This window comes from Zosterops lateralis (genome assembly GCF_965231275.1).
Source record: "Zosterops lateralis genome assembly, chromosome: 24".
NCBI lineage: Eukaryota > Metazoa > Chordata > Aves > Passeriformes > Zosteropidae > Zosterops > Zosterops lateralis.
The window spans coordinates 5,545,368-5,572,462 of NC_139784.1; the positions used below are offsets into that span (position 1 = coordinate 5,545,368).

General features: G+C 60.5%; 1 protein-coding gene across 1 annotated transcript; it reads left to right on the forward strand.

Moving 5' to 3' along the window:
• Positions 1 to 24,641, forward strand: ARHGAP23 (Rho GTPase activating protein 23; the record flags this gene model as incomplete). The annotated part of the gene is made up of 24 exons (XM_083877661.1): positions 1 to 273; positions 2,531 to 2,710; positions 5,089 to 5,113; positions 5,861 to 5,953; positions 6,824 to 6,902; positions 7,144 to 7,198; positions 7,956 to 9,393; positions 11,152 to 11,307; positions 11,431 to 11,542; positions 11,626 to 11,683; positions 11,785 to 11,922; positions 12,002 to 12,301; positions 15,811 to 15,872; positions 16,530 to 16,657; positions 16,781 to 16,899; positions 16,981 to 17,136; positions 18,015 to 18,093; positions 18,434 to 18,507; positions 18,662 to 18,751; positions 19,170 to 19,295; positions 20,655 to 20,699; positions 20,804 to 20,897; positions 22,733 to 22,764; positions 23,499 to 24,641. 24 exons carry the CDS (start codon positions 1 to 3, stop codon positions 24,453 to 24,455), a joined length of 4,869 nt encoding a protein of 1,622 aa, XP_083733787.1. The 3' UTR covers positions 24,456 to 24,641.
• Positions 24,642 to 27,095: the final 2,454 nt, after the last annotated feature.

The following is a 27,095-nucleotide window of genomic DNA, read 5'->3' on the forward strand; positions in this document are numbered from 1 at the left end:
ATGGTGGAGGAGAGCTCCGGAGGGGCTGCCCGGGGGTCTCGGCGGGGTCCCTGCCGGCCCCCCCCGGCCCCCAGCCCCAAAAGGTTGTGGAGCGTGGAGCGCTCCGGGAGGGGCTGGCGCCTGGAGCGGCCGGTGGGGGTGGATTGCAGCTCTCCGGAGCCTCGATGCATCTGGCTGAGCAGCCTGCGCCGCCACGCCGCCGCCCCCGGGCCCCACCGCGACCCCCGGCCGCCCCCCGGAGCCCGCGGGCTGAGAACTGAGCGGAGCCGCCGGGTGAGAGCCCAGGGGAGGAGGAGGAGGAGGGTGGAGCGCCTGGGGGGTGCCAGGGAAAATTTGGGAGGCTGGGGAGGGTCCCGGGAGGGAGGGTGGGGTGGCTGTCACAGAGGGGAGGGGGCGGTGTGTCCCCTTGGTCCCCTCTGTCCCCCAGGCAGGGCTGGGATCGGGGTCCGGCCCCTAAATCCTGCTCCTGCTGGGGAGGGGGCAAGCCCTGTGCCCCAGGATGTGGGGACGAGGCTCCTTTGTTCTGCAGGGCAGGAGATACCTGTCCCCACCGTGTCCCCAACCTCGGTGACATGGGGGACGTGGTGACAGCTGCGCTGGGGGGCTGGGGGAGCTCACAGGAATGGGGGTGACCCAGCCTGGGGGGGTCTGGATGTCACAGAGGGTGGGATGGGGCTTTGGGAATGCTGGGGTGAGGACTCAGCTGGTGGAGCCACCAGGGCGAGGTTAAAACCGCGCCAGAAATTCGGGACAAGGCTCTGAGGACAAACTGAGGTGACAAACTGGGTGTCACCAGCGGGAGCATCTCACCCAGCACCGGGTGGGTGCCCAAGGCCACAACAAGGGGAACCTTTGAAACCCCAAAAACCCGAGCGGTGGCGGGGGAAACTGAGGCACAGCAGGCAGGATCACTCCCACCGTCACCTCACACCTGAGGACGCGTCCCCGCGCCGCTGTCACTGCTGTGACACGGTGACACATCCCTGTCCCCGCGGGCCGGAGCTGCCGCCGGTGTCTGCAGCCATTGCCGAGCCCTTCCTTCCCTCTCCCGGGCCTGTCCGTGCCGGTTAAAATCAGCGGGGCACATTCAGCTGTCAGCTTAAAAATAATCCGGCCGACACAATGGAGGGAGGAGGGCGCAGATGGGCCCGGGCGCCGCCGGGATGTTCCCCCGGCCCCTCGGGGGGACACAGGGAGGGATCGGGGGGGGCCTGTTGCCAGCTGGGGTTGGGGTTATCCCTTGGGGTTTGGGGTTATCCCTTGGGGTTTGGGGTTATCCCTTGGGGTTTAGGGTTGTGGTGTTGGCAGCGGGGTTTTTGCGCCTCTGGTGGTTTTTGGGGTTCTGTGGGGGGTTTTTTTGGGGGGATTGGGGAAGGTGAGGGGGGCAGTGCTGTGTCAGAGGTGTGTCCTCAGCGTGGGGACACAGAGGGGACACAAGACCGCCGTGGTCACCCCGTGTGGGACGTGCGGGACAAGGGGACACAGCCCGGGCCCTGCTGTCCCCAGCGCCGGCAGCGAAAAGGGAAAAGGCTCACTCAGCACAGGCACACAACAAAGGCTTTTTGTGCCTTGTCCCTTTGTGTCCCTTGTCCCCTCCCCGCTGCCCCGTCCACCCAGACAGCCCCTGAATTTTAACACCCTCATCCCAGCGCGGCCCGACTGCGGCTGCTGCAGCGGGGAAAGGGGCCGGGAGCTCGGGCAGGGTGATCCCTGCCTGTCCCTCCTGCTCCCAGATTTCCTGATTTCTCCCAGAATTTTGGCAGAGCGGGGGTGTGCCAGGACATCAGGCAGTTCCCTCTGCTCCCCTGGGCCCAGCCAGATGTGCTGCCAGATGTGCAGCCACTGGGGCAGTGCTGGGCCCTCCCGAACTCATCCCAGGTGTTGGCACATCCCAGGGTTGTTTCTCCAACCTTGACGCCAGGAGAGGTGCCCGTGGCTGCTCCACCTTCCCCACAGCCCTGTTCCCTCTCCCAGCACATCCCTGGGAGCTGTGGGATGGAGCCACATCCCTTTGGCTGCTCTGGGCGGTGTCCCCTGCCAGACCCCAAGGCTCTGCCAGCTCCCTGTCCCGTTTTGGGAAGCCTCACTCATCCCACCACCTCCCCGGCCCCTCTTTCCGGCTTTGCCCAGGGTTATTGCTGTGGCATCGTCAGAAGGGACCTTTTGTCCCCAAGTGCCACATCCCGTCCCCTCATCTCCCCTCCTGGGTCCCATCCAGAGCCCCAGGCACAGCTCTTTTATTCTCATTTATTTTGATTTCCTTTCCATTCATCTCCTTCCCACAGGAGGAGTCAAGGGGGGGGGCTGGAATTTGCTGGTGGAGGGGTTGGGATTAGGGATGAGGGGGCGAGTTCAGGAATGGGGGCTGAGTTTGGGAATGGGGGGTGGTGATGAGTTTGGGAATGAGGACAAACTTTTGGGAATGGAGGGGTGAATTTGGGAATGGAGCAGCTTTTTGGGCAGAGCTCAGCCCCCACCCCAGGGCTCAGGGCGGGCACATGGAGGTGACACTTTGTCCTTGTCCCCACAGCCGACGCCGGGCCGGAGAGATGGGGCGTCCCCGAATGCCAACGCACCCCCGGAGGGGGGATCCTTCCCCTGGGTGGGCCCCAAGACGGTGGCGCTGCGGAAAAGCTCCCAGGGAGGTTTTGGCTTCACCCTGCGGCATTTCATCGTGTACCCCCCGGAATCGGCCGTGCACTCGGCCAAGGTAGGGCCGGGATCCACCCGGGAATGGGCTGGGAAGAGGTTGGATGGATGAAGGATGATCCTGTTTGGGCTGAGGGTGGGCTGGGAGGTGAGGAGTGCAGCGTCCTTCACCTGCTTTGTTGGGATTCCTGGGGATTCGTGGTGATCCCACCCCTGTGGAGCTGCTGGAAGATGAGCTCTGGGCAAGCTGAGATATCCCAGAGCGGTTTGGGGTGTGGGATTGTTTGAGGGAATCCTTCAGCTCCAGACAACGGCTGCAGCGTCGCTGGGAACGGCAGGAAAAGGCACCTCAGAGCCCCTGAGCTTTGGTGGAGTTTTGGCTCCCGGATTCCTGGATTTTCCAGCGGGATCTGCCCTGGGATCTGTGTTTTGGTCACCCCCATCCGTGTGACGTCTTTTGGGAGGACACAGCCCTGGCTTGGCACCTCTGAGGCCCGACCCAGGCAGGGCCTTTCCCCTCGAGGATGGAGAGATCCCATTGAGGATGGAGAAATCCCATCAGGGATGGAGAGATCCCCTCAGGGATGGAGAGATCCCATCGAGGATGGAGAGATCCCCTCAAAGATGGAAAGATCCCATCAAGGATGGAGAGATCCCACCAGGGATGGAGAGATCCCATTGGGGATGGAGAAATCCCATCAGGGATGGAAAGATCCCAGTGTGGATGGAGAGATCCCCTCAGGGATGGAGAGATCCCATCAGGGATGGAGAGGTCCCATTGAGAATGGAGAGATCCCATGAAGGATGGAGAGATCCCCTCAGGGATGGAGAAATCCCCTCAGGGATGGAGAGATCTCACTGGAGATGGAGAGATTCCATTGGGGATGGAAAGATCCCATCAGGGATGGAGAGATCCCATTAAGGATGGAGAGATCTATCAGGGACCGAGAGATCCCTTCAGGGATGGAGAGATCCCCTCAGGGGCACAGAGAGAAGCAGCCGTTTCCAGCGTGGATGGAGAGCTCTCCACACCCCGAGGGATGAGCCAGCTCAAGCTCCTGGCATTCAGACCCCGCTCCTCTCCCCATTTCCTGTGGCTGATGAGAGGAGAGCCCGGAGATCCCATTCCCTGCTCCAGGCCGGGCGCATCCCTGGATCACCCCTGGAGCTCCACAGCTGCCCCAGGGCCCCGCTGGCAGCCGGGGAAGTGACTCACAGGGTGGGGGGGAACCGAGCTCTCCGGAATCCCCCCCGGCTCTCCATCCTCCGGCCCCGCCGCTTTTCCCCACCCAGGCTCCTCATCCCGCCTCTCCAACCCCTTCCTGCCTTTCCTGCGCCGGGAAACGCGGCGAGATTTTGTCATGGGAAACGTCCTGAACCTCCTCCAAGGAGCTCCAAGAGAGGGAAAAAGGAAAAAAAAAAATTTAAAAAATTGATCCTGCCCTTCTGGGCACCTGAACGGGCGGGAACAGCCGGGAAGGAGGAGCAGGATCAACGCCGGGAGCTGGGAGATGCTCTTGGGAAGAGGCTGGGAACGGCTCCCAGGGCAGGGCGCGGTGGGGCCGGCCCAGCAGCACCGGCACCCCGGGGAGCGGCACCCCGCCAGCTCCGGGGGCCGAGTTTCGGTGGGGTTGACTCAGCAGGGAGGGGAGGAGAGCCCAGGGAGCCGCCGGGATGGCCCCGGGGCCGGGCAGGGCTCTGGGGGTGCCGCAGGGCGAGGACGGGCAGGGAGGGGAGGATGAGTCCGTGCCCTCGGGGGCTCTCGGTGGCCCCAGGTCTGGCCGCGGCCCCGTTGAGGGCGGTGGAATGTGGATTTTCCTGCGCTGGTGCCGCTGGCGGGCTGGGAATGTCTGCCCGTGGCACCGGGGTGGAGGCCGGTCCCCTCCTGGCACCCCGGGGGGACCTTGGGGACACCAGGGCTGTGTCCCCACCGGCCGGAGGTTGTGGCCAGGCCTGTGCTCTCAGCCCGGCGTGGAAAAATCTGGCACCGCTGGAGTGAAAATTCCCAAATTCCCGTTTCCAGGTGCCTTGGGAGGGGAATGTGAGTCCCACCCTGTGCCTCACCCCAGCCTGGCACCCCCGCCTGGGCAGCGCTGCTCTGCTGGGGGGTCCCCCGAGGGGGTTTTGGGCTAAAAAAGCAGAGATTTGACACAATTCCCACCTCACTGGACACATCAGTGCCCTGGGAGGCTGCAGGGATGGGCAGGGATGGGCAGGGATGGGCAGGGATGGGCAGGGATGAGGATTCACCCACCATGGGATGGATCCCACCCCTGGAAACCCAGGACAGGGGGTTGGTCGGGCTCTCCCCGGCCGGGGTGGGTGGCCTGGGGTGAAGGGTGCGATGCCACCCCCCGCTCCGGTCCCCTCCTGTCCCCTGGTCACGTCCCCGCCACCAAATCAATGCTTTTCTCATTGTTTTTTATTTTTTTTTGGCAGGAGGAAGAGAATGGGAACCGAGCAGGTGAGGACACTGAGGACCTGGGGACAGTGACACAGGGTGGCACAGGGGGGTGACACAGGGTGGCACAGGGCGGGTGACACAGGGGGAGGACACGGGGCTTTACAGAGGGTGTTGCTTTGTCACCACAACCATAAATATCACCCAGTGGTGAAGCTTTGGTGGCAGTTTGGTGACCCTTGGCACTGATGTCCCCAAACCCCTCTGCCCTGGGGGAGCTTTGGTGGCAGCTTGGTGACCCTTGGCACTGATGTCCCCAAACCCCCCTGCCCTGGGGGAGCTTTGGTGGCAGCCTGGTGACCTTTGACACCGGTGTCCCCAAACTCTGCCCTGGGGGAGCTTTGGTGGCAGCTTGGTGACCTTTGACACCGGTGTCCCCAACCCTCCCACCCCGGGGGAGCTGCTGTCACAGCCCGAGGGGCCCCCAGGGTGTTTGGGGACAGGGAGGTGCGGCCCTGCTGTCCCCTCCCGGAGGCTCAGGGGTGACATGAGCCAATGTGAAGGTGTCAGAACGGATCGGGGCCGGGAGCGGTGACACGGGCAGCCGGTGACAAACCCAGCAGGGCTGGGGGGACCTGGGCCTCGCTCCCGGTGGATTTGGGGTCCCCGGTGGGGTTTGGGGTCCCTGGTGGGGTTTGGGGTCTGGGAGAAGCCCCGGTTGGGCTGGCGGGGGTCTGGGGAAGGAGAGGACAGGAGGTGACATCCCTGGCTGGCCGCGGTGACAGCCCGCTGTCTGTCCCCACGGAGCAGGGCCCCCCCGGAGCCGCCTGGAGCCCATGGACACGATCTTCGTGAAGAACGTGCGGGAGGACGGGCCGGCGCATCAGGCGGGGCTGAGAACGGGTGAGCGGGGCCGGGGGGGATCCCGGGAATGCTCCACCTCCTCTGCCTTATTTATTATTATTATTACTATTATTATTACAATACAAATATTATATTATACTATATTATATTATATTATATTATATTATATTATATTATATTATACTATATTGTATAATATAGTATAATATAGTATAATATAATACAATATAATGTAATATAATGTAATATAATATAATATAATATAATATAATATAATATAATATAATATAATATAATATAATATAATATAATATAACATAATATAATATAATACAATATAATATAATATTTGTTTTATATAATATATAATTATATTATATAATAATTATAATTATTATAATATACAATATAACATATATAATATCATATACAATATATATTGTATATATAGTGTATATATATAATATAATATTATATTATATACATTATATTAATATATAATAATTATATATAATTATATATTATACAATATTACATATATAGCATAATATAAAAATATACATATAATATATATAGATATTATATGATATTATTTATTTATTTATAATATAAATATAATATAATATATATATTTATATTATATTTATTATGCCTTATTATTATTAATTTCTGGCTTCTCTTGCTCTTTTTTCCTGGTGTTCCTGCTCTTTCCTCCCTCTTCTCTCTGGTCCTGGGAGGAACTCTGGTGCTCAGAGCAGCTTTGGGGTCTCTGGGGGCTCTGCTGGGTTTGGGGTCTCCTCATTGCTCCCTTTGCTCAAACCCTGCCCTGAGTGACCGTGGGGACATCCAGGTGTCACCACCGCCCGGTGGTGACACTGTGTGACACTGTCCCCTCCCCTGGCTCTGCAGGGGACCGCCTGGTCAAGGTGAACGGGGAGAGCATCATCGGGAAAACCTACTCACAGGTGATCGCCCTGATCCAGAACAGGTGAGTGTCCCTGCCCGGGATGGGGGTGACAGGCTGGGGACACGTCACGGCAGGCTCTGTCCCCTCTGGGTGTCACTGCCATGACAGAGGCCCTGAGGCACTCAGGGGACAGGAAACAACGTGCTGTCACCACCACGTGGGGACAGGGACGTTTGTCTCGTGGGGGATCCAGCCAGGTGTGACTTGGGGACAGGTGGGGACAGTCCCTGTCCAGCCTGACCCCTCTGTCCCCTGTCCCCAGTGACGATGTGCTGGAGCTCTCCATCATGCCCAAGGACGAGGACATCCTCCAGCTGGTGAGTTTGCCTTGGGGACACTTTTGGGGACTCCTGGGGACACTTGGGGACACTCGGGGACACTTGGGGACACTCGGGGACACTTGGGGACAGGGCTCCACCGTGGAGGAGCAATGGGTGCAGAACTGGGGGCACTGGGGCAGGAACAAGGGGAGATGTGGCCCCTGTGATTTTGGGGTGATAATCCCAAGTTTTGGGGTCTGGCTTATCCAGGACCCCCCAAGTGTCTCTGCCATGGCTGTGCCACCATCTGGGGGTGACAGTGGCCCTGGCAGGGTGACCTGGGCTCCTCCTGATGCCCCTCCCACCCCAGCTTGGATTTTCGATGGATTTTGGGGTCCCCCCCCCACTGCTTGTGAGAAAAACTCCTGTCCTATTTTGGGGTCCCCATGTGCGCCTGCTCCAGGCTCGGGAATCCCCCGGTGTGGAGTCAGGGGGGTGTGAAAAGTGAGACGGGCCCGCAGGGATGGGATTTGAGGAAGGAGGGGAGGGGACAGCGGCAGGAGGGGACAGCGGCAGGAGGGGACAGAGGAAGGAGGGGACAGCGGCAGGAGGGGACAGCAGGAGGGGACAGCGCTGCCCCGAGCCGGGGACACCCTGTGGGAAAGCGAGGTGGATGTGAGGGGTCTTCATCCAGCCCGGCCCAGCCCCCGGGAGGTTCGCTCAGGGGTTGGGGGATGCAGAGACCACCCCTACAGAGGGAATGAGGAGGATTGTCACCCTGTCCCCTCTCCCTGTCCCCCTCCTCTATTCCCAGGCCTATTCCCAGGACGCGTACCTGAAAGGCAACGAGCCCTACTCCGGGGGGGCTCAGAGCATCCCCGAGCCCCCTCCCATCTGCTACCCACGGAAAACCTACCCCTTCCAAGGCCGGCCAGCCGAGCCCGCCCCGGGCCCGCCGCCGGAGCCCCGCGCCCCCCGCCCGGCCCCCGCCGGCCCCTCGCCCCCGCTGGGCGCCCGCAGCGACCCCGGCCCCGGGGGCAGCCCCGCTCACCGCCCCGAGGAGCCGCAGCCCGGGGGTCCTTCCCCGCGCCCCGCAGCCCCCCAGGGGCCCCCCGGCTCCTTCTCCCGCCCCTCCTGCTCCCCGAACACCGCTCCCGACCGCTACGGGCTGTCCCCGGCCGCCGCCTCCTGCTACGGCATCCCCAAGCCGCTCCCGGAGCACCGGACTCACTGCGGCTTCAAGGAGGGACTCGGGGGGTTCTCGGCCAGCGGGAGGCCCCCCCGGGACGTGTCGGGGTCCCAGCGCGTTCCCGGCCGCCAGGAGTGCCAGCAGGCCCTGTCGCGGTGGTTCTGCAGCCAGGAGCCGCGGCGCAGCTCCTCGGGGGAGCGCAGACACGCCATGCCCCGCTACCGCAGCGTGTCCCACGATCGCCTGGGCGGCTCCGGGCCCGCGCCCGGCCGGGTTTGGCCGCACAGCGCCTCGCACGATACCCTGCTGCAGGCCAGCCGTGAGGGCTGGGCCCCCCGAGCCCGCTCCGAGCATTACCTGGGCAGGTACGGCCGCTCCATGGAGGCGCTGGAGCCCAGCGCGCTGCTCTCGCCGCACTCGGAGCGCTCCGCTTGGCCCGAAAGGCTCTGCAGGGCCGCCGTGGCCTCCTCCGTGCAGCCCATCCCAGCCGCCTCCTTCGCCGCTTCCTCCTCATCCTCCTCCTCCTCCTCGCGGGAACCGGTGCAAAAACACCCATCGCAGCCCAACCTGCCGAGCGCGGACGATTCGGGTTATATCGGCTACCGCAGCTACAGCCCGTCCTTCCAGCGCCGCACGGGGCTGCTGCACGCCCTGGCCTGCCGGGACCCGGCCTTCGGGGGGCTGCCCACCTTCAGCATCGCCCAGCGGGCCGTGGCCCCGCTCAGGGACACCGGGGCCAGCCCTGTCGCCCCCTCCGCGGCCGCCCCGGCGGTGAGCGGCGCGTCCCCCGAGGGGAGCCGGGGGTGCGAGCAGCAGCAGCAGCAGCAGCCGGAGGAGAGGAGGGAGGAGGTGGTGCTGCGGCAGAAACCGCCCACGGGCCGCAAGGTGCCCGCGCCGCTGAGACAGATGAATTTCGTGTTCGCCGAGGGGGTGAAGGAGACGGATGTTTGTGAGGCCGGCGGGGCCGCGGGGAGAGGGGACAGGCCGGGCAGTGAGCGGCCGGGACGGAGAGTGGCGCCTCTGGCCGCCCCCGAGGATTCGCTGGCGTCCATCCCTTTCATCGGTGAGTCCGGGGAGGGCTTTGGGGTTTGGGGTTTGGGGTTTGGGGTTTAGGAGGTTCCGTGGCGGGGAGGGCACGTTTGGGGTCAGAAGTGCAGAGTGCCCGTCTGTGGCCTGAGTGGAGATGGGATGGGGCTGCACTGGCAGTGCCCTCAATGCCTGGGACCCCACAGAGTCCTGCGCCCCACAGAGTCCTGCACCCCACAGAGTCCTGTCCTGCACCCCACGGTGTCCTGTCCTGCACTATCCCACACCCCACAGAGTCCCACACCCCACAGAGTCCTGTCCTGCACCCCACAGAGTCCTGCACCCCACAGAGTCCTGCACCCCACAGAGTCCTGTCCTGCACCCCACAGTGCCCCACACCCCACGGTGTCCTGTCCTGCACCCCATGGTGTCCTGTCCTGCACTATCCCACACCCCACAGAGTCCCACACCCCGCAGAGTCCTGTCCTGCACCCCACGGTGTCCCATACCCCACAGTGTCCCATACCCCACAGAGTCCTGCACCCCACAGAGTCCCACACCCCACAGAGTCCTGTCCTGCACCCCATGGTGTCCTGCAGTGTCCCACACCTCATAGAGTCCTGTCCTGTACTCCACAGAGTCCTGTCCTGCACCCCACAGTGTCCTGCACCCCACAGAGTCCTGCACCCCACAACATCTTGCACCCCTCTTCACCCCACAGTGTCCCACACCCCACAGCGTCCTGCAGTGTCCCACACCCCACAGAGTCCTGTCTTGCACCCCTCCTCACCCCACAGTGCCCCACACCCCTCTGGATTTGCTGCCCCCAGGCAGGGCCAGGGTGGGTGGTGCTGTGCCAGGGTTTGGGTTTGAGCACCCTCGTCCCTCCCTCTGGTCCTGCACCCCCTGCCCAGCTGCTGGTGCCCCTTACTGGTGTGACCTGCAGCCCTGCCCACTCCTGCCCTGCTCTGAGCTGGGGACAGCCCTGTCCCTGTCCCTATCCATGTCCCTGTCCCTCTTCCTGTCCCTGTCCATATCCCTGTCCATGTCCATGTTCCTGTCCCTGTCCTGTCCCTGTCCATGTCTCTGTCCCTGTCCCTGTCCCTGTCCCTGTTCCTGTCCTGTCCCTGTCCATGTCCCTGTTCCTATCCACGTCCCTGTCCCTGTCCCTGTCCCGTCCCTGTCCCTGTCCATATCCCTGTCCCTGTCCCTGTCCCGTCCCTGTCCCTGTCCATATCCCTGTCCCTGTCCATGTCCGTGTCCCTGTCCGTGTCCCTGTCTATGTCCCTGTCCCTGTCCCTGTCCGTGTCCGTGTCCGTGTCCCTGTCCCTGTCCCTGTCCCTGTCCCTGTCCCTGTCCCTGTCTGTGTTCCTGTCCCTGTCCCTGTCCCTGTCCCTGTCCCTGTCCTGTCCCTGTCCCTGTCCCTGTCCCTGTCCCTGTCCTGTCCCTGTCCCTGTCCCTGTCCCTGTCCCTGTCCCTGTCCCTGTCCCTGTCCCTGTCCCCGTCTCCCCTGGGATCTCCCTGCCCAGGATCCAGATGATTTTAGGAATCCACAGCTCTGCCCAGGGAGGGAACTGGGTGGGATGTGACGGGAAGGGAGGGGATGGAGCAGGGACGGGGGTCTCAGGGCTGCTCTGGGTGAGGGTCTTCATGCCCCACCATCCCCTGGGGGTGTCAGCGTGTCCCCAGCCCAACCCTGACACCAAACCCAGAAGCTACGGGGTAGGGAGGGGGTCCCAGCAGGGACTTCCCCTGCCCCAAACTCCCCCTCCAACCCTGCCCACGCTCCTCACAGATGAACCCACCAGCCCCAGCATCGACCTGAAGGCCAAGCACGTCCCGGCCTCCTCGGTGGTGTCCAGTGCCATGAACTCGGCTCCCGCCGTGGCCACCAGCCCCGCCTCGCCCACCTTCGCCTTCGCCCTGTCCCGCCACTACTCCCAGGACTGCAGTAAGTGCTGGGGAGGGGGAACCGCCCTGGGAGGCTCGGAGAGGGACAGCCCCCTACCTCAGAGCCCTGCCCGGCGCCCCCCGGGCTGAGCAGGGTGGGTTTTGCCCCCTGTCCCCACCGCAGGCAGCATCAAGGCGGGCCGCCGCTCCTCCTACCTGCTGGCCATCACCACCGAGCGCTCCAAGTCCTGCGACGATGGTCTGAACGCGTTTCGGGACGAGGGGAAGATCCTGAGGTAGGGTTGGACACCCTTCCCCTGTCCCACCGCCCTCCCCAGGTGTGTCCCCCTCCCTCTGACGGGGGCTGCTCTCCCCCCAGGAGGATGCCCAGCCGGGTCCCCAGCCTCCGCATGCTGAGGAGCTTCTTCACCGATGGGGTGAGTGCTGCTGGGCTGGGGGCTGCCCTAAAACAACGCGGGGGATTCTCTGGGGGTGCCGATAGGTTCTCACCCCAACACCTCCCTCCGTCCCCTCGCAGTCTCTGGACAGCCTGGGCACATCGGAAGACGCCCGTTCCAAAAGACACTCAACCTCCGACCTCTCGGACGTGCCGTTCAGCGCCGTGAGGAAGGAGGGCTGGCTCCACTGCAAGCAGATCCTCACCAAAAAGGGGAAGGTAGGCTGGGGGTCAGGGATGGAGGAGAGGGGAGGGAGCCTTTCCCTGAGGCCGGCGCTCCATCCCCTTCTCCCCGCAGAAGGTCGGTGGAGGCATCCGGCAGTGGAAGCGCGTCTTCGCCGTGCTGCGCACCCACTCGCTGTACCTGTGCAAGGACAGGCGGGAGGCGGTGACCTGCGCCCCGGCCCCAGGTGAGGAGGAGCCGCCGATCAGCATCCAAGCGTGCCTGGTGGACATCTCCTACAGCGAGACCAAGAGGAAGCACGTCTTCCGCCTGACGACCGCTGACTTCTGTGAATATCTCTTTCAGGCAGAGGATCGGGAAGACATGCTGGCCTGGATCAAAGTCATCAGGGAGAACAGCAAGGCTGAGGGCGAGGTGAGAGCCACATGGGGCTCCTGGCTGCCTCTGGCTCTCCCGGCACTAACCGCCTCGGCTCTCTCCGGCTCTTTGCCTTGTGCTGCTTCCCCAGGCCACGGCCAGGCCCGTGCCGTGCTCCCAGGGGGGCGTTGGGGGCTCGTGGTGTCCAAGAAGAGTGTGGTGGTCCCGCGGCCCAGGCCGGGCCAGGGGGTGTGTGGGATGCTCAGCGGAGGGGCCGTGGCTCTGCAGGCGGGGCCGGCGCCGGAGCCGCTGTGTCGGTGTCTGGTAGGAGTGTGGCTCTGCCGAGGTCTAGTGTGGCTGTGCCATGGTGTGTCCTGGCTCTGCTGAGGTCTGGCATGGCTGTGCCATGGTGTGTCCTGGCTCTGTCGTGGTGTGACATGGCTTTGGTCAGGGCAATGTGGCTGTGCCATGATGTGACATGGCCTGTGCCATGGTGTGTCCTAGCTCTGCCAAGGTCTGATGTGGCTGTGCCATGGCTTTGGTGAGGTCTGACATGGCTGTGCCATAGTGTGGCATGGCTTTGGTGGGGTGGGATGTGTCCCCCCATGATGTGATGTGGCTGTGCCATGGTGTGGCATGGCTTTGGTGAGTTACAATGTGGCTGTGCCATAGTGTGGCATGGCTTTGGTGGGGTGGGATGTGTCCCCACCATGATGTGATGTGGCTCTGCCATGATGTGATGTGGCTGTGCCATGATGTGACATGGCTGTGCCATGGTGTGTCCTGGCTCTGCTGAGGTCTGATATGGCTGTGCCATGGTGTGGCATGGCTTTGATGAGGTGGGATGTGTCCCTGCCATGGTGTGACGTGGCTGTGCCATGGTGTGACATGCCTTTAGTGTGGAGCGATGTGGCTGAGCCATGGTGTGACATGGCTTTGGTGGGGGGCAATGTGGCTGTGCCATGGTGTGATGTGTCCCCACCACGGTGTGATGTGGCTGTGCCGTGGTTTGACCTGTCCCTGCCATGGTTTGATGTGGCTGTGCCATGGGACTTGTCCGTGGTGTGGTTTGATGTGGCTCTGCTGTGGTTTGATGCAGCTCTGCCATGGTGTGGCACATCCCTGCCCTGGTGTGACTTGTCCCTGCCTTGGTGTGACGTGGCTGTGCTGGGTTTGTCATAGCTCTGCCGGGGTTTGATGTGGCTCTGCCAGGGTTTGATGTGGCTCTGCCAGGGTTTGACATGGCTCTGCCGGGGTTTGATGTGGCTCTGCCAGGGTTTGATGTGGTTCTGTTCATGAAGAGATGTCCAGGCACGGTGCCCTTGTGGTGGTGCTGAGGCCGAGCCCTCCCTGGGCAGCCGTGGGCTGTGATGAGTGGCTCTGGTGTGAGATGGGCAGAGCCCGGTGTGAGATGGGCAGAGCCCAGTGTGAGATGGGGAGAGCTCAGTGTGAGATGGGCACAGCCTGGTGTGAGATGGGCACAGCTCAGTGTGAGATGGGCAGAGCTCGGTGTGAGATGGGCAGAGCCCGGTGTGAGATGGGTAGAGCTCAGTGTGAGATGGACAGAGCCCGGTGTGAGATGGGCAGAGCCCGGTGTGAGATGGACACAGCTCGGTGTGAGATGGGCAGAGCCTGGTGTGAGATGGACACAGCTCGGTGTGAGATGGGCAGAGCTCAGTGTGAGATGGGCAGAGCTCAGTGTGAGATGGGCACAGCCTGGTGTGAGATGGACAGAGCCTGGTGTGAGATGGGCAGAGCTCGGTGTGAGATGGGCAGAGCTCAGTGTGAGATGGGCACAGCCTGGTGTGAGATGGGCAGAGCCTGGTGTGAGATGGGCAGAGCTCGGTGTGAGATGGGCAGAGCTCAGTGTGAGATGGACACAGCTCAGTGTGAGATGGGCAAAGCCCACTGTGAGATGGACACAGCTCAGTGTGAGATGGGCAAAGCCCACTGTGAGATGGACACAGCTCAGTGTGAGATGGGCAAAGCCCACTGTGAGATGGACACAGCTCAGTGTGAGATGGGCAGAGCTTGGTGTGAGATGGGCACAGCTCGGTGTGAGATGGGCACAGCCCTGTGTCAGATGGACAGAACCGCCCCCGGGGCTGGTCTCGGCTCCAGCAGTGGATCCCTGGGATGCCGTGCCGGCTCTGGGCCGGCTGCAGTGCCGTGTGGTTCGGTTTGGTGGCAGTGGTGGCACTGGGCTTGGAGCAGGTTCTGGTTGTCTGTTGCACAGCCCTGCCCCGGTGGGCACAGAGGGCTCAGTGGGGACAGTGCTGCCAGGTCAGAACCGGTTGGTGCTGCTGGTTTGGAACTGGATGGTGCTGCTGGGTCAGAACCAGATGGTTCTGCCGGGTCGGAACCCGACGGTGGTGCTGGTTTGGAACTGGGATGCTTTTGCTGGGTTGCAACTTGGTGGTTCTGCTGGGTCAGAACCAGATGGTGCTGCCATGGTCAGAACCAGGCGGTGCTGCCGGCTCAGAACATTTCTAAAGAGCAAAAACAAATACATGAGCATTTAAGATCTTTGCTATGAGACTTTATGACCATTAGATGTCCCTGCCACGGTGTGATGTGGCTGTGACATGTCCTTGCTGTGTTGTGACGTGACTGTGCCGTGGTGTGGCCTGTCCCTGACATTATGACACCCTGCCAGGGGGGTCTCATAACCTGGCAGATGGTTCTTCTGGGTCAGAACTGGATGGTGGAGCTGTTTTGGAACTGGATCGTTCTGCTGGGTTGGAACTTGATGGTTCTACCGAGTTGGAACTGGATGGTACTGCCGGGTCAGAACCGGATCGTTCTCCTGGGTCAGAACTGGATGGTGCTGCTGGTTTGGAACCAGATGGTGCTGCCAGGTCAGAACTGGATGGTTCTGCCGGGTCAGAACTGGATGGTGGAGTTGTTTTGGAAGTGGATGGTGCTGCTGGGTTGGAACTTGATGGTTCTGTTGGGTCACAACTGGATGGTGCTGCCGTTGACGGTGCTGCTGTGGTTGGAACTGGATGGTCCTGCTGGATCGGAACCAGATGGTCCTGCTGGGTCAGAACCAGACAGTGATGCTGGGTCAGAACTGGGCGGTGCTGCTGGTTTGGAACTGGATGGTGTTGCCAGGTCAGAACCAGATGGTTCTGCCGGGTCAGAACCAGACGGTGGTGCTGGTTTGGAACCGGATGGTTCAGCTGGATCAGAACCGGATGGTTCTTCCAGGTCAGAATCAGACAGTGTTCTGGGGCTGGAGCACGTGTAGCTGTCTGGGCAAACATCGGTGCTGCGGCGCTGTCAGGAGCATCCCTCAGGGACAGCTCCGTGCCCGTGGAGCCTGCATGGCTCAGTGTGAGGAAGGACACACCTGTGTCCGGCTCTGACCCCACACCACGGCCTGGAGCGATGGACAGCAGTGGGGCAGTGACCTCCAGCTGTCCCGGGGCAGCGGGGACCTGGTGCTGCCCTGGCCCGGAGCCGCGGCCCCGCGCGGCGCCCGGCAGAGCGTGGACTTGCCCGGGGGATGTCCGGCGGACGCGCTGCTCAAGCTCTCCCTTCCCCTCTTCTCTCTGCCTCCCCAGGACCCCGGTTTTGCCAGCCAAGCCCTTATCAGCAAGAAGTTAAACGACTACCGGAAAGTGAGGTACGGACCGGGGGTGGTGGGCACCGAGACCCCCCGGGGGCGTTGGTCACCCTGGGGTGACGGTGACGGTGACAGAGCAAAGCCAGCAGCTCCCTGGACAGGGTGGTGATGGAAGAGCCACCTACACTGGGCTCAGCTGTGGGCCTGAGAGATTTTTAGCCTTGCTGGCAGCTGCTAACTTTTTTCCCCAAGGAAAAAATTTCTCAAGGAAGTTTTTTCTCAAAACGATCTCGGCAAACAACTGTCATTTCTCAAAACAGCCTTTCCCTGGTGGTCTTAGTGGTTAAGATTTGGTGCTCTCACTGCCACGACCTGGGTTTGCATCCTGAACAGAAAAAAAAACCCAGAAAAACACCACCTGGAGAAAGATTATTTTGAGAAAAAGGATAGTTGTTTGCCAAGACTGCTTCGAGAAGAAACTTTTTTGAGAAATTTTTTCCTTGGGAAAAAAATGAGCAGCTGCCATCAAGGCTAAAATCTTTGGCTCGCAGGCTCAGCCAAAGTGGCACTGAGCATTTTAAACAGGGTTTGGAGCAGCCCGGTGCTCCCCGGGGGTCTCTGTAGGATGGCTGAGAAGTCTGGGAGCGATGCTGGTTCACCGGGAGGTTTTGTGCCCCTGACCCTGCCCCACCTGAGCCCTCCCCGCTCTCCCTGCAGCCCTGCGGGCACCAAGCCCGACTCGTCACCCAAGGGCCCTCGTGGGCTGGGGATCCGAGCCGAGTTCCTGAAGCAGACGGGAACCAGCGCGCCCCGGTCCCCCAGGCAGGATGCAGCTGTCACAAAAGGTACCTGGGACACCCCAGGACAGCAAACCCGGGGTGCTTTGTGTCCATCTTATCCCTGTGGGGCTGCTCTTCCTGCTTATCCCAAGTGATCCCTTGGTGTTGGTTTTTTTTCCCCCACCCCAGATGAAAGCAGCTCCCAAAAAGCCCCGTGGGGCATCAACATCATGAAGAAGAACAAGAAATCGGCCCCGCGCGCTTTCGGCGTGAGGCTGGAGGATTGTCAGCCCGCCCCGGACAACAAGGTACGGCCGTGCCACCAGCTCCGGCCCTCGGGGACTCTGCACAGCCCTGGCACGCCCTGAGCCCGTCCCTGTCCCCTGCAGAACGTGCCCCTGATCGTGGAGGCGTGCTGCAAGGTGGTGGAGGACCGGGGGCTGGAGTACATGGGCATCTACCGTGTGCCCGGCAACAACGCCGTGGTGTCCAGCCTGCAGGAGCAGCTCAACAAGGGAGCCACCGAGATCAACCTGCAGGACGAGGTGAGGGCAGGGCAGGTGGCTGTCCCCACAGCTGGCCCCATCCTGGTCCTTGTCCCTATCATGGCTCTGGAATGCTCTCCTGGTCTGTGTCATCATGGCTGTCCCCGTCATCATCCCGGTCTTTGTTATCATCCCTGTTCCTGTCATCATTCTTGTCCTTGTCATCATTCCTGTCCCCATCATCATCCTTGTCCCCATGATCATGCCTGTCCTTGCTACCATCCCTGTTCCTGTCATTGTTCTTGTCCCCATCATCATCCTTGTCCCTGTCATCATCCCAGTCTTTGTTATCATCCATGTTCCTGTCCCCATCCTTGTCCCCATCATCCCTGCTCCCATCATGCCTGTTCCCGTCATCATCCCAGTCTTTGTTATCATCCCTGTTCCTGTCATCATTCTTGTCGCCATCATCATCTCTATCCCCATCATGCCTATCTCCTATCCTATCATGCCTATCCTTGCCCCCACTGTCCCTGTCCCATCATCCCTGTCCCCGTTTTCCTTGTCCCATCATCCCTGTCCCACCATCCCTGTCCCCACTGTCCCTGTCCCATCATCCCTGTCCCCATTATGCTGTCCCCGCCATCCCTGTCCCCACCATCCCTGTCCCCGTTATCCCTGTCCCCACTGTCCCTGTCCCCATCTGTCCCTGTCCCCCATCCCCGTTTCCATCCCCGTGCCCTTCCCTGTGGTGGTGGCGCCGCCTGGCGGTGGCCGCCGGCACTGTAGGTGACATCCTGGGGTCACTTCTGTCCCCTGGCACTTCGGTGGCTCAGGACTTTCCCTGCCTGTCGCCGGGGCTGTCCCTGCCTTGGGGACTTCATCCCGCTGTCCTGTCCCCGGCTGTCCCTCTGAGCAGCCTCTTCTGTCCCCCGCAGCGGTGGCAGGACCTGAACGTCATCAGCAGCCTCTTGAAATCCTTCTTCCGAAAGCTGCCCGAGCCCCTCTTCACTGATGGTGAGTCCCTGTCCCCCGGGGCCACCAGAGCCCCAAACCCCATCCCCGTGCACTGGGGACATGTCCCCAAACCCAGTGACACAGCCACCTGCAGTGGGGGACAATGCAGACCCCGTGTCACCAAGGCCACCTGTCCTTATCCCTCCTTGCCCCGCAGTGTGACCAGCACTGAGACCCTTCCCCAGTATCTCCAGCGGGTTCACCTGGGTGTCACCTGACTCGGGGAGGGGTGGCCCTGTCCCCTCCACCCGGCTGTGACACCCTCCTGTCCCCTCCACCCGGCTGTGACACCCTCCTGTCCCCTCCACCCAGCTGTGACACCCTCCTGTCCCCATTTCAGATAAATACAACGACTTCATCGAAGCCAACCGGATTGAAGATGCCAGCGAGAGGATGAGGACGCTGAGGAAGCTGGTAGGGACATGGGACATGGGACAGGGGACATGGGACATGGGACAGAGGACAGGGGACAGGGGACAGGGGTGGGGACACCATTCTGGAGCCCCCCTTGGGTGGGGACAGTGAGGGACAGAGGGGACAGGGACAGTGACCCGATACCTCCCCACAGATTCGGGACCTGCCAGGCCACTACTACGAGACCCTCAAATTCCTGGTGGGTCACCTGAAGACCATCGCTGACCACTCGGAGAAGAACAAGGTACTGACCCCCCTCATCCTGGGAATCTTCTGCCCCACCTGAAGACCCCCAGTGTCGCCAGACAGACACAAAAAATCAAAAATCACACTGTCAGGTTGTGTGAGCAAAAGAAGAAAGTTTATTTTGGGATTAGAGTTTAAATAGTTTTTGGAGTTTGATCAGGGATTGGAAGATGAGGTTGACACCTCTCTGACCCCACTGGCCAAACCAGAAGCCCATCAATTTATCCTTCCCCCAGGAAGGAACATGCACTTTTCCCAAACATCACTTTTCATTCACATTACATGAGAAAAAAACTACAAAACAACGCGTGAGAAAAGTACAAAACAACAAACATCAGAAAGCTGAAAAAAACCCCCAAAAATCAGGGTGACACCCCCAGAGGTGGGCTGGGGCTCTGACACTGCTCTGGTGGCAGATGGAGCCCCGGAACCTGGCGCTGGTGTTCGGGCCCACGCTGGTGAGGACGTCCGAGGACAACATGACCGACATGGTGACGCACATGCCCGACCGCTACAAGATCGTGGAGACCCTCATCCAGCACGTGAGTGGCACCCCTGAGTGGGGGATTTTTGGGGTCTTTAATCTTCTTTTCTTCTGTTAGAGCTGGGGTTAAATGGTCAAGGGACATTTGTTCTCGTGTTGGGACTCAGATGTTGTTAATTCTTGTTGATGTTATGGTCTCACGAGTTGTGAGTTCTGGCTAACAAAGTGTCTCTCACTCTTCCCAAGGTCTTTTAAGCACAAACTGCCCAATTATAAAATTATTAGTATGAAATTATTATTATGAAGTTATTTTTTTATTTTTAACCAAATAACTGGCCGCCCATGGCCTGCAATGCAGATTTTTCTATTTGCAATTTTCCTAATTACAAAAATCCACCCAAACGCATGGAGGAGGAGAAGGTGAAAAAGAAGAACTCACCCTACACCCTAAATCCTCCATCTTGCTTTATATATATTACTTTATTATATATTTTAATTATATATTTATAATCGTTAAAATATTCTAAATTATAAAATATTTATATATTTATAACATTTATATATATATATAACATTTATATATTTATATGTCTATATGTTTATAATTTATATATTTATAATATTTTAAAATATAATATTTATATATTAATATTACTTTATTATATATTTTATATATTACTATATTCTAAACCCTTAAACTCTGAGTTTTCCACCCTGTGCTATCACACACTCCTATTCAAACCACACCCCCACAATCCCAGGGCTGTCACTCAATTTTGGAAGCCTCTCCCACGGCTCCACATCAAATGGAGTCTTTGCTTGGGGGTCAGCACAGAAATCCTGAAATCCTCAGTGCCCGGGGCTCCAACAGGAGCTGAAAAAGCAGAGGGCTTGCAATAGATCGAGGTTTGAAACAGCTGAATTTTGAAATATTTGGAGCACAGAAAGTTTCTGAGCTGCAAAAAAAACCAACCCAACAAATAGAACAAGCAACCATTGTATGCTGTGAGGTGTAGGTGTAGTGTTTAGTGGCTGGCTGAAGTGGACAAAAGCTTTTAGCATCAGCCTAAAAAACTATCAGGCTAAAATCAGCCTAAATAACTATCAGGGTAAAATCAGCCTAAATAACTATCAGGGTAAAATCACCCTGAAAAACTCTTTAAGAGGCCTTTGGAACTTCAGCTGCCATTGTTGTGGCCTGAGTTTTGTCATCTTTTATGTGTATCTACTTTCACTAGGGTTGATAATGGAATAAAAAAACTCGTGGAAAGGCTCTTGGCCACCCCGTCTAATAACTAATTATTAATAATTAGTAATAATTATTAATACTAATTAGATCCAACAGGCAGGGGAGGGCGGGATCTGCACCCCAAGGACGGGGATGGATCTCTGACCCCTCTCCTGTCCCCCCCCACAGTCAGACTGGTTCTTCAGTGACAAGGAGGACAACAAGGGCGAGAAGGTGAGTCCTGGGGGTCTCACTGTGGGTCAGGGGGGTGCAGACCCCCAGCTGGGAGCTCGGAGGGCTCTTGGCAGCCCCCTGACCCCCTTTTTCCCCCCCTGCAGACCCCTGTGGATGAGAAGGAGGCTCAGTCCGTGCCAAACATCGAGTACCTGCTGCCCAACATCGGCAGGACCGCGGCGCCCGGCGATGCCGCAGGTGAGGGAGGGGGGGTGGCATCTGTGACATTGTCCCCTCCTCTGCTGGCCCCTCTGTCCCCTCCCCACATCTCTGTCCCCGAGGCCTGCCCACATCTCTGGGCAATCAGTGGCTGTGCTGGGACATCCCAGTCCCACCTCTCCCCCAAAAATGGGAACGACCCCTGGGGATACCCCACGAGCCCCCCCGTCCCTGTCACCCTCCTCTCTGGTGGCCACTCCTTGTCCCTCTGGGTGCCCCTCGGGACCCCCTCACTGCCCAACCTGGAGACCGGGGGAGCCTTTTGAAAACTTGGACTGATTTCTTCCGTTCTTTCCTGGAACTTCTCTGTGCTGTCCTCTTCCTCCTCCTCCTCCTCTTCCTCCTCCAGCGGATCTCCTCGAGAGCTAGAGCGGGTACAGTCTGATCCCGGGTGCATTGCTCAGCACTAACCCTGCGGGACCTCGAGAGAGCGGGAGCAGAGGGAGGGAGGGGACACTGTCCTGCCTGGCACTGTCCCCAAGGTCACCAGGGGAGCCCAAAATCCTTTCATTCTGATTTTCTGGCAGTGCCTGTGGCCTGTGTCCTGCCTGGCACTGTCCCCAGGGTCCCCAATGTCACCAGGGGAGCCCCAAATCCTTCTGACTCTGATTTTCTACTCCTAGTGGTCTGTGTCCTGCCTGGCACTGTCCCCAGGGTCCCCAACGTCACCAGGGGAGCCCCAAATTATTTTCACTCTGATTTTCTGCCAATGCCCATGGCCCGTGTCCTGCCTGGCACTGTCCCCAGGGTCACCAGGAGAGCCCCAAATCCTTTTCACTCTGATTTTCTGCCAGTGCCTGTGGCCCATGTCTTGCCTGGCACTGTCCCCACAGTCCCCAAGGCCACCAGGGGATTCCCAAATCCTTTTTATTCTGATTTTCTGCCAATGCCTGTGGCCTGTGTCCTGCCTGGCACCGTCCCCAGGGTCCCCAAGGCCACCACAGGATCCCCAAATCCTTTTCACTCTGATTTTCTGCCAGTGCTTGTGGCCTGTGTCCTGCTTGGCACTGTCCCCAGGGTCCCCAGTGCCACCAAATCCTCTTCACTCTGATGTCCTGCCAATGCCCATGGCCTGTGTCCTGCCTGGCACTGTCCCCAGGGTCCCCAATGTCACCAAATCCTTTTCACTCTGATTTTCTGCCAGTGCCTGTGGTGGCATCTCACTGCAGGGTGTCCCAGAACCCTCAAATTTTGGGGTATGAGGGTCCCAAAGGCCCTGGGAGGGTCAGCACCCCCTTTTTCTGCCTCCCCCTCTCTCGTTGTCAGCAGCTGCTAATCCTGTCCTGGGCATGCGGGGCGGGAGAGGGGTCTGTGTCCTGTCCTTGTCCTTCACACGGTGGCAGCAGCAGGGCCAGGGCTGCCTGTCCCCTCTGTGGCCCCTCTGTGTCCCCTCTGTGTCCCCTCTATACCCCGGAACCCCTCGGCCTGTCCCTGTCCCCTCTCCCTTCCCCACACTCCACCCCGGTGACAGCGCCCTGTCCCTGTCCCCTCTGTCCCCTGTGGCCACGGGAGGGGTTGGGGTCCCACCGCGGGGGTCCTGGCTGTGTGTCCTGGCTGTGTGTGCTGTGTGTCTCCTTTGTCCCCACTCCTCAGCCTGGGTGAGGCGAGCAATGCCCCCTGTCCCCACCGGAGCCCCTGCTGTCACCTCCTGCCACCCCCTGCCAGGGGCCAGCCGGTGTGACAGTCCCGCTGTGTCCCCGTCCTGCTTTGGGGGATCGGAGCAGTGTCCCCAACTCCACCCCAGACCCCTCCCCAGCACATCCCCCCCACCCCCGGGGACCCCTCTAACCTCCCCTCTCCCCTCTGCCTTCCAGGCTCGACCCGCAGCGGCTCCGCCAAACCCAAGGTGAGAGGGGTCCCAGGGTGGGGTGTGGGGATGGGGACACTCAGCCTGGCCCTGGGCCTGTCTGCATCCCTGTCTCTGTCCCCGTCCCCATCCCTGTCCCTGTTCCCATTCCCATCCCTATCCCCGTCTCTGTTCCCTATCCCTGTCCCCCCATCCCCATCCTTGTCCCCATCCTTGTCCCTGTCCTCGTCCCCATCCCTATCTGTATCCCTGTCCCCATCCCTGTCTCTGTCCCTGTCCCTGTCCCATCCCCATTCCCATCCCGTCCCCATCCCCATCCCTGTCCCATCCCTGTCGCATCCCTGTCCCTGTCCCTGTCCCTGTCCCTGTCCCCATCCCCATTCCCATCCCTCTCCCTGTCCCTGTCCCCGTCCCTGTCCCTGTCCCTGTTCCAGTCCCCGTCCCCATCCCCATCCCCATCCCCGTCCCCATCCCTGTCCCCATCCCCATCTCTATCCCTGTGTCTGTCCCTGTCCCATCCCCATCCCTGCCCCCTCCATCCTCATACCTGTCCCTGTTCCCCATCCCCATCTCTATCCCTGTCTCCACCCCTGACCCCCCTGTCGCTGTCCCTGACCCCCCTGTCGCTGTCCCCACCCCTGACCCCCCTGTCGCTGTCCCCACCCCTGACCCCTCTGTCCCTGTCCCTGTCCCTGACCCCCCTGTCCCTGTCCCCACCCCTGACCCCTCTGTCCCTGTCCCTGTCCCTGACCCCGCTGTCGCTGTCCCCGCAGGGCTCGTGGCCGTCGCGCCAAGCGCCGCCGCACCGGGAGCTCCTCGCCATCCCCTTCGTCTCGGCCGCCGCCCGCAAGAGGAAGAAGAGGAGAGAGGCCGAGGGCGTCGGGAGCAGCACCGACGACGACGCGGAGCGCAGGGACAGCCCGGGCCGGCAGCAGCAGCGGGAGGGACCCGCGGTGACCCCGGGCAGAGCCCCCCGCGCCACCGGCACCGAGCGGGAATGCTCGGCCGGCCCCGAACCGGCGCCCGACGCCCGTTCCATCGTGTCCGGCTACTCCACGCTGTCCACCATGGACCGCAGCCTGTGCTCCGAGGTGCACTCGGTGGCCGGGAGCCGCGGGGAGGAGGCGGATGACGAGCGCAGCGAGCTCAGCCACATGGAGACGGACACGGAGAGCCGCGAGGGAGCCCCGCGGGGGCCGGGACAGCCCGGGGAGGGGACGGGCGACGATGACAAGTCACCCCTGGGCCGCCCGTCCTTCAATTCGCACCGCCTGATCCAGTGCGACACGCTGGCCCGCAGGAAACTGGGGCGGCCGCGACAGGCTGGGGACAGCGGCGGGGACGAGCCGAGCTGGGGGAGCCCGGGGCGGGCCCCGCTGCGGGAACAGCTCCGGCAGCACCTGCGGGGCTCCGCCGATGACATGGGGGTCCGCCTGCGCCGCGCCCACTCCCCGGAGACCCGCCGCAGGAAGAGCAGCTGGCGCCGGCACACGGTGGTGGTGCCCGGCGGCCTCAAGGACCTCAATTTCAACGAGTGGAAAGAGCCCCGCGGGCTGCAGGGGACGCCGGCGCCTTGTCGCGACAAGGACTCGGGGCTCAGCAGTTTGGAATCCACCAAAGCCCGGCCGGCGGTTCCTGTGCCGGCCCCGCCCGGCGCTGCCAGCCCGGGCACGGCCACCGAGAGTCCCGGGGGCAGCCCCGGGGTGCCCCTGTTCCCGCGGTGTCTCTGACCCCGCCCCGCCCCGCCCCGCCCGGTGTTTAATTTAAGGACTGTCCCTTGTCCCCGTATTTAATTGTGCTCCGGATGAGCCGCTCTTGTTATTTAACAGGTCCCGTTGGCCCGCGTTGGGGCGGGGGACAAAAGCCACTTTGTCCCCAACGCTTTGGGGACCGGCGGTGCCGCAGCCCCCGGGCAGTGCCAGCAGGGGGCACGGGGACTGTCCCCAGCGGTGGCCCTGCTGTCCCCAGCGGTGGCCCTGCTGTCCCAGTGGTGGCCCTGCAGTCCCCAGCGGTGGCCCTGCTGTCCCAGTGGTGGCCCTGCTGTCCCCAGCGGTGGCCCTGCAGTCCCCCGTGGTGGCCCTGCTGTCCCAGCGGTGGCCCTGCAGTCCCCAGTGGTGGCCCTGCTGTCCCCAGCGGTGGCCCCGCTGTCCCAGCGGTGGCCCTGCTGTCCCAGTGGTGGCCCTGCAGTCCCCAGCGGTGGCCCTGCTGTCCCAGTGGTGTCCCTGCTGTCCCCAGCGGTGGCCCTGCAGTCCCCAGTGGTGGCCCTGCTGTCCCCAGCGGTGGCCCTGCTGTCCCAGTGGTGGCCCTGCTGTCCCCAGCGGTGGCCCTGCTGTCCCCAGTGGTGTCCCTGCTGTCCCCAGCGGTGTCCCAGCTGTCGCCAGTGGTGTCCCAGCTGTCGCCAGTGGTGTCCCTGCTGTCCCCAGTGGTGGCCCTGCTGTCCCCAGCGGTGGCCCTGCTGTCCCCAGCCGGGGCGGGGCGAAGTGCGGGCACTTCCCTGGGAGCTGCGGCTGCTCCGGGCGGGGACCTGCCCCGGGTTGGGGACCCTGGGGACATCGGTGTCACAGAGCCCTGTGTTGGGGGACCCTGGGGACATCGGTGTCGAAGATCCCTGCCCTGGGGGACCTTGGGGATGTCAGGGCCAGAGACCCTGTGCTGGGGACCCTGGGGACCTTGTCAGAGACTCTGTGCTGGGGACCTTGGGGACATCAGGGTCAGAGACCCCTGTGTTGAGGGAACGTGGGGACCTCAGGGACAGAGACTCCTGTGCTGGGGGACTCTGGGGACATCAGGGTCAGAGACCCCTGCCCTGGGGACTTCGGGGATCTTGGGGACCTCAATGAGAGACCCCTACCCTGGGGCCCCTGGTGTCAGATACCCCTGCCCTGGGGTGACCTTGGGGACATCAGGGTCAGAGACACCTGCCCTGGGGACCCTGGTGACCTTGGGGACCCTGGTGACCTCAGGGACCTCGATGAGAGACCCCTGCCCTGGTGACCCTGGTGACCTCAGGGACCTCAATGAGAGACCCCTGCCCTGGTGACCCTGGTGACCTCAGGGACCTCGATGAGAGACCCCTGCCCTGGTGACCCTGGTGACCTCAGGGACCCTGGTGACCTCAGGGACCTCAATGAGAGATCCCTGCCCTGGTGACCCTGGTGACCCTGGTGACCCTGGTGACCTTGAGGACCCTGGTGACCTCAGGGACAGAGACCCCTGCCCTGGTGACCCTGGTGACTCCCCTGAGCACCTTGGGGGTCCCATATCAGAGACCTCCCACCATGTGTTGGGGTCCCTTGGGGACATCAGCGTTGTCACCCTGACCTTGGGAGACTCTGCTGAGCCCTTTGGGGGGTCCCCATGAGCCGGGGAGGGGCTGGCACTGAGAGGGGACACCTGGAGCAGGGGAGGGGACACTGCCATCCTTTACCCACCCCGCCACACCCGGAATGTCCCTGTCCCTGTCCCCTCCCATGGCTGTCCCCTTCCTGCCCCCCCAGGCCAGAAGCACTTTAGGAAGGGGACACAGGGGACACCCCCAGGCCTGGACACGCAGGGGACACCAGTGCCACCAGCCAGGTGGCCTCGTGTCACAAATCCCCGTGTCACCGTCTCTCTCTCTCCGTGTCGTTCTCATACGTTATGCAAATATTTACTGTAAAGTCGTTTTGTTTTTTCTTTTCGAATTTTTTTTTGTCGTTGTTGTTTTTTGGTTTTTTTTTTTTTTCGGTTCATTTCCCCCCCTGTAAATATCGTCTCTGCCCGTGTAACATATCCCAAAGGATTTATAAGGATTTTTTTAAAGACGTTTTGCTCAGCGGAAAGGCCAAGCCCCGCGCCAGGGGACGTGCTGGACCAGTGGTGACTTTTTAAAAACCCTCCTGCATGTCCCCACCCCAAAAAGCCCAAAAATCCCATTCCCGGCGTGTTGGCCCCGTCGGGATCTGCAAAACTGCAAAAAAACCCACCCCAAAAATCCCCCCCTTGCTTTGGCCCCCTTCCCACCTCCAGTCCTGGTCTATATATTGGAAATAAACTGGTTATTCAAGGTTTTGCTGGTGTTAATTCCCTTTTTTTTTTTTTTTTTTGGTGGGCAGAGACCCCAAAATTCCTGGGTGCTGGGAGTTTTCATTGAGAGGATAAATCTCGTTTTTCTCTGAGCCTGTGGGGTGGAAATAAGAAAATTGGGGGATGCCTCATCCTCATCAAAATTCTCAATTTTGGAAGGGGAGAGGAGGAAAAAAAAGCAAGAAAAAGAGACGACCCAAAAAAAAAAAAAAAAAAAAGTAATTTTATTAAAGCCAGACACTCTGATAGAAAAGAAAAGTTATAAAGGGAAAAATAAATAAATAAAAAACAATAAAATAAAAAGC